Raw genomic sequence first — 12,452 nt, 5'->3', positions numbered from 1 at the left:
TATTATTGTACTCTTGGAATTTATGGCTTACAATCTTATTTTATGCTCCTTTCTGTAAAAAAATAAAATAAAATAAAATAAAAATAAAAATAAAAATTGAATTGATAGCCTTATCTTCAAGGAAGCTTTTTTTGTTAATTGGCTGGAATATTTGGAAGGTGAAAAAGAAGATTTTATTATAAATATTATCAGCTAAATAAATAATAAAAGGAACCTGTCCAGCAACTCCAAACCAATACAAAAGAAAACAAGACTAGGAGCATGATTTTTTTTCATTATCAACAGGAAACAAACGGGACCTAGAAACAAACAAGTACCTCTTCATCAGCTAACCTCCGACATGGAAAAATCAGTAGGGAATGTACGAACAAAGAAAATCAAGAAAAAGGACGGCACGGACTATATGTCAACGATGCAGGCCTACACACACTACTTTTGTTCCTAAGAATGCAAAAGCCCTGAGCAGGCAGGTAGGCAACGTGAGACTATACAATACAACATAGGTCTGAGTTTTTTCTCTGGCTACGCACGCAAAAGGTTCTGGTTCATGAACTGCTCACGTGACCCATCTTCCCAAATTGCCTGTCGAACAGACCGCAGCGCGTGCGACGCCGTCTTTAGCAGAGCCCCTGACCCACCAATGGCGTTGCGACTATCGGTTTTTACTGACATCAGGCCCCATCTAGTTCATAAGTAAAACCCTCAAGGGAAGGGAAAGCTGTGATCTGACGCTAAATTGACGCATAGCAGCATCAGCATCATCGTCAAACCTGCGCCTATGGGCTGCCCTACTCCCCTCCCCTCCCCTCCCCTCCCAGTGGTATTTGACTTGACTCATGATGAATGGGCACGGTACGAAATCATCTGAGAACTACCTGACTACCACATCCCTCTCTTGTTCTTTAGCTATTTTCACAGCCTAGCTAATTGTGCATTGATCTTCTCGTGCGTTGGAGTCTATCTATGTATTTAATATAAAGAAATTAAAATTAAGAAAACAATGTATATAGAGAAGGAAATGAGACATCTCCACCAAAATCACACAATGATTCACGAGTGTAGAGGCAAAATATCCATGTGTTGTTGGATCAAGGCCCATATTCTGGGCTTACTTGAAATAAGAAGAAAGTGGATAGACTATTAATTTAGCCTAGCTAGATAGCTTACAGTCCAAACGTAAAGTCGTGTTTGTGTATTAAGAATATCTTAATATATTCTATTATTATTTATTATTTTATTATTATTATTTATATATTTTATTATTATTATTTATTATTTTTATTACAATTTAATATTTTATAATTATTTTTTTTATTATTATTCATAACATATCTCAACACTTTCTTGATACTTGAATTCAACATAAAGTAAAGAAGCTAATTTCGCACGTGATAAATGAATCAGAGAGGGGAAAGTAAAAACTATCCACAACTAGCATGCAATGCATGATGAGAAGTGGGTGGCCATCTCCTACAATGATGGATCCAAGATTGTAATCATCGCAAAGATTATTTCGCAGAACCAGCCTCCGAATGCTCGAAAAGAAACCTTAAAGATGAACTGTACGACTATGCTCTCAATATTTGGAGAAGCTGAAACATGTAAAAGACCTAATAGAGAGAGAGAGAGAGAGAGAGAGAGAGCCATGGCAATGGCATGCATTTTTCTTTGCTGGATCACGTCTCAGTTGGCATTCTTATTGGGCACAGCGCTAGCTATATAAGTTGATGAGACAAAGATGACATATTTTTGCTCTTAACCCCATAAACTTGTAGCTTATTTTAGTACTGATTATTTGAAAAAGGGCAATGCTACATATAATCATGAAATTGTAAATATCGCACAATCGTTTTGAAAAAGAGTAGAGTCCACGATTAAAAAGTTAATTTTTTTTCATATAAGTTCCATATTAATTCATTTTTTTAAAACAACTGTACGCCACTTGCATAATCATTATAAATATAAAAAAAATGATTAATTTTATTCTGACAATAACTTTGATTACTGACGTGTATTCCATAGAAAGGATCACATACCGAAGTCGGCCCCCATTGAAAATTCGAAGAAAATAAACCCAAAATCTCTCCAACCAATGAATTATTTGACATTTTCATTCCTTTACCAATTATGGAAAGACAACTAGCAACGCCTTCTTCTGTACACCAAATTTATTTATTCATTTTGTTAGTTTTATTTTTTATTTCTAATTTTGAATTTCAAATTTTATGATTTTTAACATGTTGGTGACTGACATGTGGAGAAATAAGTTTTTAGTAAGTTTTTCTTAAATACATTTAGTAATTTTCTTTTAATTAGTGGGATGGCAAGGGCAACATTATTGTTTTTTTTTTAAAGAGTTTTACTACATACAAATACAATCGCACACTAATATATGTATCAATACTGATTTATTCATATTTAAAATTTAAATTAACATTATTTTTAATAAAATCTACTTTTTGACCAATCACATCACATTGGTATACAGATTAGTAGACAATTATGCTTGCAACTATATTTTTCTTTTTTTAAAATGATATTTACTATTCTAATTCTAAAGTATGCAAGTCTCGTGTACTCTTTTTAAAAATAATAGATAAATTTAAAATTCATATAAAAAAATTATTTTTCTAATGGAAAACTTAACTTTTTCTCAAATTGAACATGCTGACTTACATACCAGATAATTGTATTTAGCATTATTTTTTTTAAAAGGATGTAATTATAGGGTGGGGGTTAGGATTTTGGAAAAATGAGTGAAAGGAAGATGTTTATAAAATCTTCTAGAGGGTGAGAGGGGGGCTTTCAAAAGTTATGGAACATAATTTCCGGGTCTCAAAATTAGGACTTCATAGTATCACTTTGACCATATGGTTATTACCTTCGCCACGCACACAAACACACATTGACTTAAAATAAAGAAATTTCAGTTTTGTTACATACAGTCGCCACATGCAATCGGCTGTACGGAATGAATAAAAAAAATTATAAAAAATTTTTTTTATATTCAAGGGGACCTACATGAATTATAAAAGGTTATAAAAATAATTTTTTTTTCATGTAGGTCCCATATTAATTTTTTTTTTACAGCCGACTATACGCCGACTGCATCTCCCAACTGCAAAAAATATTTCTCAATAGATTTATTTTGCCATTACATATTCATAATCAGTCCTTATACGTACAGTCGAGATTTGCAACCGCGGGGTAAGCGTACTGGCCACGTTGTTGAATTAAAAAGAAAAAAGAAAAACGATGAAATTAAAAAGAAAACAGAAATAGAAGAACCGGAAGAGGAAAGGAAAAGCGGACAGCGGCTCTTTGTGTGCTTCATCTGAAAAATCATTCGTGGGTGTTCATCTGAAAAATCTTGAGCTTCCTTTGTCTTCGTCTTCATAGGTAAAAAGAGGAAGAAACAAGTTGACTCAATATTGTGAACTCGATGACCGAGTTCTTCTTCTTGCGTTGCATTGAAGCTCGAACAATATTAGTTAACATGGCACTTGATCATTTCCGGACTCCTCGTGTTCCACCCATTATAACAGCTGAGTTTATCTGAAAATGGGAGTGAGGTTTATCCGAGTTAGTCTTATTGTGCTACCCAAATGAACTCTCTGGCTTGGTTGATAAATGAATTGACAAGGGGCTCTGATTCCAGACTCGGGCGAGTAGATCTCCGACTACAATCAAATTCTTCATGTCCAAACAGCATAACATGCTTGAAGTTCTTCACTTTTTAAACTCATCGAAACGAGGTCCAAAAACCCGACGTTGAGTTCTCCGAGTCAAGCTCAAACGCTTCAAACCACACCACTAATCCATAACCCAACTGGGCCGACTCAGCTTCCCCTCCCCCACCATCCGAGTCACTATAATTGCTCCTGATTCTCTTATCCTATATGGGCTCCCCAAATTCCTTCTATTTCTTTCTAGTCTTCCTGAAATGAGTCACATCAAAATCCGTTTTCCACTTTGGACAGGTAGTAATGTTCGAGTCATTGTAATGGCAAATGAGCTTCAAGAATGAGCCGTTCTCCTCTTAAATAACGGAACCAAGTCTTGAAGAAAGCAATGAAAAAACAAATAGGAAAGCAAACTTGTGGGGGGTATTCATTTTGAGTTTGGGTTTGGGTTTGGATTTGGGATTGTTAATGTAATTTGGAGGCCGAGGATTTTAGTATAGGAATCATCGTGGAGAGGTTGGATGGGTCCTGGAAATGGTCGTGGGTTCGAAGATGGAGAGAGTGAAGAGGAGGAGGGTGATGAAGTTGGAGTTGCTGCTTTTTCTAATTCTGGATTTTGACAAAGAAGAAGAAGAAGAAGATGGAGAGGAGAAAAACTTGTTTTTTCCATTAATGAAACGGTTGTCCTCAAGAAAGAAGTCTACTAGAAGTAGAACAGTGCACCAGTTGTTGCTACTGTTGTTGGCGTTGCTACTCTTTGCCTTCAACTTTGCTGAGAATCCCATTTTTTGTCGCTTGATCGTGCACACTGCTTTGTCTTTTTGTAATTGACTCACTCGATTGGCGTCTGGGGAGTAGGGGAGAAGGAGAGTGGAGAAGGAAAATGAAAAATGAAAGGCTTCGTGGGAGAAGAGAAGGGTAACAGGCAAAGTGGAGGTTGAAACTTAAGGGATGTTGAATTAAACGCACCGTTTCATGCTTACAATTTCATTAATGGACATGGCTACACACCGCTTAAACACGCCGATTGCCTTCAATATTTTTCATCCACAATTTATCAAATAATTAATGTATATATATCTCTCTCTTTTCATTTCCTGTTATGGATTTTTAGCATTCTTTATTTCTTTCTTTCATTTCAGTATTACCTTTCATAACATTGATAGACATTTAATTTGGAGTCTCACTGAACAGTAAGCTCTTTGACTCCTCAATAATTTTTTCTATATAAAAATTTTGTATATAATTATTTTTATATATATATTTTTTATACATTTTACTAATATAATTAACTTATTCGTCTCTTTTTATAAAATAACTATTTCGATAAGATAACTCCTCTACGTAACTTACAGCCACGCCTGGTGGTACATGAATTAGGGACATGCACTAATGGGTGGGGTCAACCAGATGAAGAATATTCATCGACGTGGATGAATGCGATTGGTGAGGTGGGTCAGACCTTTTTTGGCTTTTTGGGAGGGAGGTTGAGTGGGGACAAGAAGGGAGACAGTGCTTTAAAGATTGCTGGTATGGCTGCCTGGTTGGCAGGTGTTCACATGGTCATCTCCATGTGTTGTCTCTTGGCTCCTTATTTCTTTTTTTATTTTTTTATTTTTTATTTGTTTATATAATACTTATCTCTCTAAAAGCTTCTGATCCTTCTAAGATTTCGTCCGGTTTTTGTTGTGTCTTACACGCGGCCTATGATTGGTTCGTGGTAGTCACAGCTAATGTATGCTATCTGTGGTGCAAAGATGTTCTTTTTATAAGTCATCTTCCAACCTCGGCCTCTGCAAAACACCAGCTTCTCCTCCATACACGCTTTTGGGTACTTTGATTTTTAAGAAAAATTATTATTATCCAATGATTTAAAGCCTATAATTAATTATTGAATAGAAAAAGAGTGATAAAAAAAGGGTCAAATGTGAGTAATTGATGCTCTATGGCTTTTGCCCCCCACTTTGTGTTTCATCATTTCCCTTTTATATATTCCCAACACTTCTCCGGCCGGCGAATATTATTGGGTCCCTCTTGAGTTTCTAGAAGTGTTCTTGTAAAATAATCAAACTTTCGAGTATAAAATGCTAAGCAATTTATGGGTTTTTAATAATTTTTTGAGCACTTCGACATTTAAAAAAAAAAAATACATAAAATAATATCACAAACTGACGTATATAATTTTATTTGATCTGTTAAATTTATTTTTATAATAAAAATAATTTTATAATTTGATGAACTACATTAAGTCATATAAGTTCGTATGACTTTTTATATAATCTTTCTATGATTAGAATATTTTCTTAATTTTTTAAAATAAGTTACACACTCACTTTAGAAATTTCAATTCAACGACAAAACTTGTTAAAAATTCACTTAAAATAAATCAATTGATACGTTAGCATATAAAATTATTATTATAAAAGTCTTACGCAAGATGAAAGTGATTCTCAAATATTTTTAGTTAGAGCAAAATTGAAAGGTTGAAAAGCTAGCCAATGCTTTTTATTCCCCCATTGTATAATCTTTATCTTTAATTTGTGAAGAGTGTTGGTTTTTTACATTAACTAGTAAAGTTGGTGTGAATGGGAGGTTGGGTAATGATATTCTTATAATTTCTTTAATACTGCCCTACTATCTAGGTATTTTTTTCCCTTTGAGTTTCAAAAACACTATAGAAAGAAATCACACACCCCCTTAGGTGGGTAATGATTGAAGCTTAACTTGGTATCGAGGCTCCTTTTCGTAAGTATGATATACATATTGTAAATTATAAGGAGAATATCAAACTTATAATATATATATTTTTTAATTTTAATATAAAATAGAATATATTTTTATAAAATTAAAATTTGTATTTAAATTAATTATTAATATGATTACGTTGGTTGATTTAATATCTTTTTTTAAAATTATGTCAAAATAATATATTTTAAAATTTTCAAAAAACAAAAGAAAGCAAAAATAATTGAATAGTAGAACAAATATATAGTAAAGGAAGTTAGTCCTTTCAGGTAAGTAGTAGCGTAAGAGTTGTAAAAGGTTGTCGCGTATGTGGTGACCTAGAACAAGATGTTAACCAATGGACAAAAATAAATAAATAGATTAATCAGATGAGAAGCAACCTAGTAGTGTTGGAAATATATGGATGGATGGATGCATGCATGCATGCAAGCTAAATCTTGTCTTGTAAAAGCCAAATCCAATATCTAGACGTGAAACGGGAAAAGATCAGTTGTTCGCATGCAACATCTAATTTCGTCTATATATATAATTGTCGACTTTGTATGGTCTGTGGCAGGCAGGCATTCATGCATGCATGCATTTGATCTCTTTATATATATATATATATATTCATGAATATGCTTTCTACAGTTTTATTATTATTATTATTATTATTATTATTATTATTATTATTATTATTTTATTAATGTGCATGTGCAAATTGCCTTAATTTCTACCCTACGTATATTTATAATATTCTTAGATTTGGTATTTACGTACGTATTCTCATATTGTAGTATAGGTGGAATGGAAGTGGAACATATGTTGGTGGATTACTACTTAAAAAATAATAACATTTATGCTCTTGAAATGGTAATTTTAGCTAAAAATAAAAAAATAAAATAAAAAGTTGGTCTATAACGCAAGTAACAAAAAGGTAAGCATAATTACAAGATGATGGAGGGAGGAGCCTTTTTTACCACTACAGCTCTACACTACATTACCAGCCCCCTCTTTCCAACCTCACTTGCTCTTTAAACAGCAACTAATCAATACCGTGATTTGGCAACGTTAAACCCACAAAATATTCAAATTCCCTGTTTTTCCCTAAAGCTCAATCCTGTCGGAGTCCCCACACTTTTTTAAATATTTTATATTTCAGACCATCATCTGGAAGTTATGTTTTTATTATCTAACAATAATAAATATGCTTAATTATATGATAAAATATATATATATATATATACATAATATATAATATTATATAGAAATCATCGCCTACACTTACGTTATATGTAGAGTCTTCCTCTTCTTCTCGTTATCTCTGACACACATTTCCACGTATTTTCCGTGGAAAATATTATGTATTTATATTATATCCTTCAGTCTTCAGACAATATATCAAAATGCGTCAAGAGAGTAAAAGGCATAAGAAAAAGAAGAAAAAAAAAAAAAGACAGCTCGAATATACATGTCGCTGTCACCTGCCAATAACAAAATCTGGTAGCACCTACTCGACACGTGGCGTCATTCCCGTCCGTTGGCTCAGAAATACTCGAACGCCGTGGATTGTGTTGCATCGCTCCTCGCGCGACACACCGGCGTCGTTTTCATCCTTCTCAGTTGCGGGATCTCTGGTGGTGGGAGAGACCGTATGAGAGCGAAGTTCAGATTCTTGAAGAAAGGGTGTTTTTTCACGTCAGCGGCTCCGCGCTTCGATCCGAGGCGTTGAACCGGGTCTTTGTTCAGCAACCCGGATATGAGGTCCCGTGCGTGGAGCTCGAGCGAGCCGGAGGGCGTGGAGGTCGGGAAGCTGAGGGGCTCTTTTATGATGCTGCGCAGGGTGGCCTCGTTCGATGGAGCCGCGAAGGGCGTCCGGCCGTAGATCATCTCGTAGATGAAGATCCCGAATGCCCACCAATCAACGGCGTTACCGTGCGATCCACCGGACGCGACCTCCGGTGCCACGTATTCGTGGGTTCCGACGAAGGAGCACGACCGGGCGTCTACCGGCTCAGCCACGAAAAGCCGGTTGGAGGTTAGGGTTTGCACCTTCCGTGAGCGAAACAGCCTATTGGGGAAGCAGGAGAAGGTCGTGGGCACGGCGCGGTTGTATGACGGTGTCCGTGGGGTCGATGGAGCCGGGGAGGAAGATGGGGATTCGACGGCTGCCATCGCATCGGAGCAGAGAGAAAGGTCAAAGTCGGAGAGCATGATGTGACCGTCGGATCTGACTAAAACGTTCTCGGGCTTTAGGTCCCGGTAGATTATTCCGAGCATGTGGAGGTATTCCAATGCCACGAGAACCTCGGCTGCATAAAACCTGGAAAATAGCAAGTGCAACTTAACGAGTTAGACAGAGGTGAATCGGTCGAATTGACCACAATTTCACATTCGCAGGGATTTTTACACCAAGAAATTTCTCCGAAACCAAACGATGTTCTTATCCGAGAAAATTTAATATCATTTTGATTTCGTGTTCGAGAAGATAACGATAATGCCTGATCTAGTAAATTCGATCAAGAAGATAACCAAAGGAAGGTGCTTGTATCATTTCCATTAAAGGAAACTTAAAATAAAACGGAAATTTGCGGCTAAGTCAGAGAAATAATCCGAGAAAAATCTCGGCCAAAGCATTGAAAAGTTAAATCGAAAGTGATTTTTAACTTAACTGGCAAAAATGCAAAAACCGAGAAAATTAGAGAAGGTTAAAAGAAATCCTCATGCGAATGAGACTTGGCAGTGCTGGGAAAGCAGACAGGATAGGAGCACCCAGTGCTCGCAGCGGAAGAAAACAAAACATAAAGAATCAAACATGCAAAACCATATAAAAGCAGGAAAATTGAGAAAAATCCAGGAATTTTCTTTTACATTTCGAAAAAAAGTTTCAGCTTTTTAAAATTATCAATAGTATCTCTGTGGAAACTTTTTTTTAGTAGACTTGCAGAAATAATGCCAATATATATCCGCCATTAGAGTACCTCGCGGAGGTGAGAGAGAAGCACTTATATGGCTGCTTGTGCCTTAACGAGTGCAAGTCACCGCCGGAGCAGAACTCCATCACAATGCAAGAGAAATGCGAGGCCTCAAACTCCGCGTAAAGCGTCGGTAAGAACGGATGATCTAGCATCTTAAGAATCTTCCTCTCCATCTCCGCCCTCTGCACCTTCTTCTTCTTCGCCAATGCCTCCTTGTCAACCACCTTCATCGCGTAAAAGCACGGCTCCTCGTCACCGGAATAGTCACAATCACGGAGGGCGCAAAGGTAGACGGTACCGATGTCTCCGGCACCGATGCGACGGATGAGACGGAAATCGCGGAACGTGAGGCAGCCATTCCTGCGGCGACTTGTGGCAGAGCGGATGGCTGAGTAGGCGTAGTCGGAGGAACGGTGAGGCTTCACGGAGAGGTTATCAGGGGATGAATGAGATGTCGGGACGATCAGCTCGAAGGAGAGGCGGCTGAAGCTGCTGCAACTATCGCTGCTCATCGAACTAGACCCAGAATTCAAAGCCTCCGAACTCAGCTCGCTGTCAGATTCCCGTCCACGCTCTAACATCTTAAGGCCACCCAAAACTGCCCAGCCACCGTCACTCCTTCTCTGCTCACAAGAGAGAGAAACCAGTACAACAACAACAACCGGTCAAAAAGGCCGGAAAAAGGATTGAATAGCTAGGAACCCCACGGTGTTGTTGAGTCGATGGAGAACGTTAGTTCCCGAACCAAATTAACCAAGTTTGAGTCGGACAGAAAAATGAATTCGAAGCGTGTTTTGAAATCGGAGATACTTCGGAGGAAGCTAAAAGGTAAGGTGCGGCTTACGTAGAGAAGAAAACGATGAACTCTAGGGTAAGTCAAGGCTGATCATGTGGGGATTTTAAGAAGGGAGAGAAATTAAGGTGATGGCAGCAGGAGCAGCATTAAACAGAGGTGGGGAAGGAAGGGGCCAGAGCTATGCTTTGAATGCTCATTTTTTGAAACGTAGCAGCCTTTTGAGGAGGAAGGGAAGGGAGACTGTTTATTTGGGAACCTAAAAACAAAAACCAGTCCGTACTGGAAGCAAATAAGTGAGGAGGAAAGGAGGGTGATGGTTTTTGTCTTGGGTCAATAGGCTGTATAAAGAGAGAGGTCCTTGGGGCTATTTATGCTGAGGCTGTAGCCTTAGCCCTTAGGGATGTAATGGACAGGTTACATTTTCATCACATTAAAATTATTCATATAAACAATAAAATTTAATTACTTAATCTTTCATATTATAAAGTCGAACGATCATGCATATTCGGAATATTATTCGGATTTGTAAGATTTAAATCAAATTAGATCACATAAATAGTATAAAGCCATTCAAATAAAATTGTTCTATTGAGAATTTATGGACAGTTGTGTTAAATTATTAATAAAAATAATGCTACATACAGTTTTAAGATTAAAAAAAATATCTATCATAACAAGTTAAGTTTTTCATATAAATTTATAATTTTATTAATTTTTTATAAAAAATATGCAGAACTCATACACCTTACCACCATATCAATAATTTCCTTAACAATATATACTCTAATATCATTTCTAATCACACATACACGTTATACATTTTGAATATTCTTATGTACATAACATTAAATAAAATCAAATAAGAATTATCGCATCAATAGATTTACTTAATAAAAAAATCAATGTAATGATAACTTTAAATTGAGGAATACACCCTATCATCATGTCAAGGTATATATTATATAAGGTATATATAAGTTTTAAATAAATAATTTTTGTAAAAAAATAAATCTTACTAATAGAAAATAATTTTTTTTAAATAAAATTAATTATTTTACAATAATTAATATAAAATTTATCTATTTAAATTTGTTCGAATTATTTCTGATATTATATAGCCGGATGACGCGTGATAACTTAGGGCACGTGGGTCGAAGGTCGTCTTGTTGTCTTTCACGTGGAGTAAGATGTTAGGCTTTGATCTTCCCCTACTGAATTTCCTCGTCTGGGTTCGGTACTCTGTAGGTTGTAGTAAACGGTAAACTTTCCACGGTTGGGGAACTAAATGTCATAAATACCCCTACAAGAGCTTTTTTCAGTCCATTGTCAGTGGTCAACACTACTTACAAATATTTGAAGATGTAATTAATGTTTTTTTTATTTTAATCTTTATTATATGTCAATTTCATTCATTTTTTTGGGTCATTTATACGACGAACGCAAACTAAGCAGGACACACCACGTGTATAAATTGTCTGTGAAGGCAGGGACATGGCAGTAATTTTACGTTTTAGCAAAATGGCCGACGTCGAATCGCCTACCACCTTTGGTTTCCTACCGCATCATCATGTATCGGAGGCGTTTGGACGCGGGGTTAAACGCAAACCTAACAAAAAACAATCCTCCGAGAAGTAGGGTCATTTGTGGTACGGAATGGGGAATATTAGGCCCCACGTGAATTGACTTTTCACCTTTTGAAACCTTTTGCTTACATGTGATTATTGTATAAAAAAACAAAAAAATTCACGAGCTTCATTTTTTTCACTAAAGAGAATTTTATGCTGATAATATTATAATTGTTTCAGTATTTAGTAGTTTTTATATTCAATCATTAAATCAAGGAGAAATTAGTAATAAAAAGTATGTTGATATAACATATGGAGTACAATCATCTCACCTTTCATATTTTATTTTAAGTTGGTAGAGTGCATAAACGTCACGTAAATATTTTAAAAAAAAGTAGAATATAATATTAAAAAATTAATTTTTTATATAGATTTCATATTTTATTTATTTATTTCGAAACGATTGCATGGCTGTTGTAAAATTCATGGTTGTAAATATCTTTTCTTTTTCAACCTATAGAAGAATGCTGGGTATAAATTTTAAGACGTCATTTAAATTGAAAAATACTCAAAACTTATCTGATCTTATTATTATAATTTTTTTTTAAATTTTCACTCAAAATATAATAAATAATTCAAATTTTCAAATCTAAAAATAATAATATATTAAAAAAATATTCTAACAAGATTTATTTAACTTTTAACT

General features: G+C 35.6%; 1 protein-coding gene across 1 annotated transcript; it reads right to left on the bottom strand.

Annotated features, from left to right (window-relative positions):
- Nucleotides 1-7,741: 7,741 nt before the first annotated feature.
- LOC122277412 (protein kinase PINOID-like) lies at nt 7,742-10,533 on the bottom strand. The gene is made up of 2 exons (XM_043087381.1): nt 9,389-10,533; nt 7,742-8,730 (listed from the first exon to the last, which is right to left on the bottom strand). Exons 1-2 carry the CDS (start codon nt 9,964-9,966, stop codon nt 7,953-7,955), a joined length of 1,356 nt encoding a protein of 451 aa, XP_042943315.1. The 5' UTR covers nt 9,967-10,533; the 3' UTR covers nt 7,742-7,952.
- Nucleotides 10,534-12,452: the final 1,919 nt, after the last annotated feature.

This window comes from Carya illinoinensis, chromosome 9 (genome assembly GCF_018687715.1).
Source record: "Carya illinoinensis cultivar Pawnee chromosome 9, C.illinoinensisPawnee_v1, whole genome shotgun sequence".
Classification (NCBI taxonomy): Eukaryota; Viridiplantae; Streptophyta; class Magnoliopsida; order Fagales; family Juglandaceae; genus Carya; species Carya illinoinensis.
The sequence above is the reverse complement of the archived record's forward strand: the minus strand, read 5'-3'. Positions and strand labels throughout refer to the sequence as shown.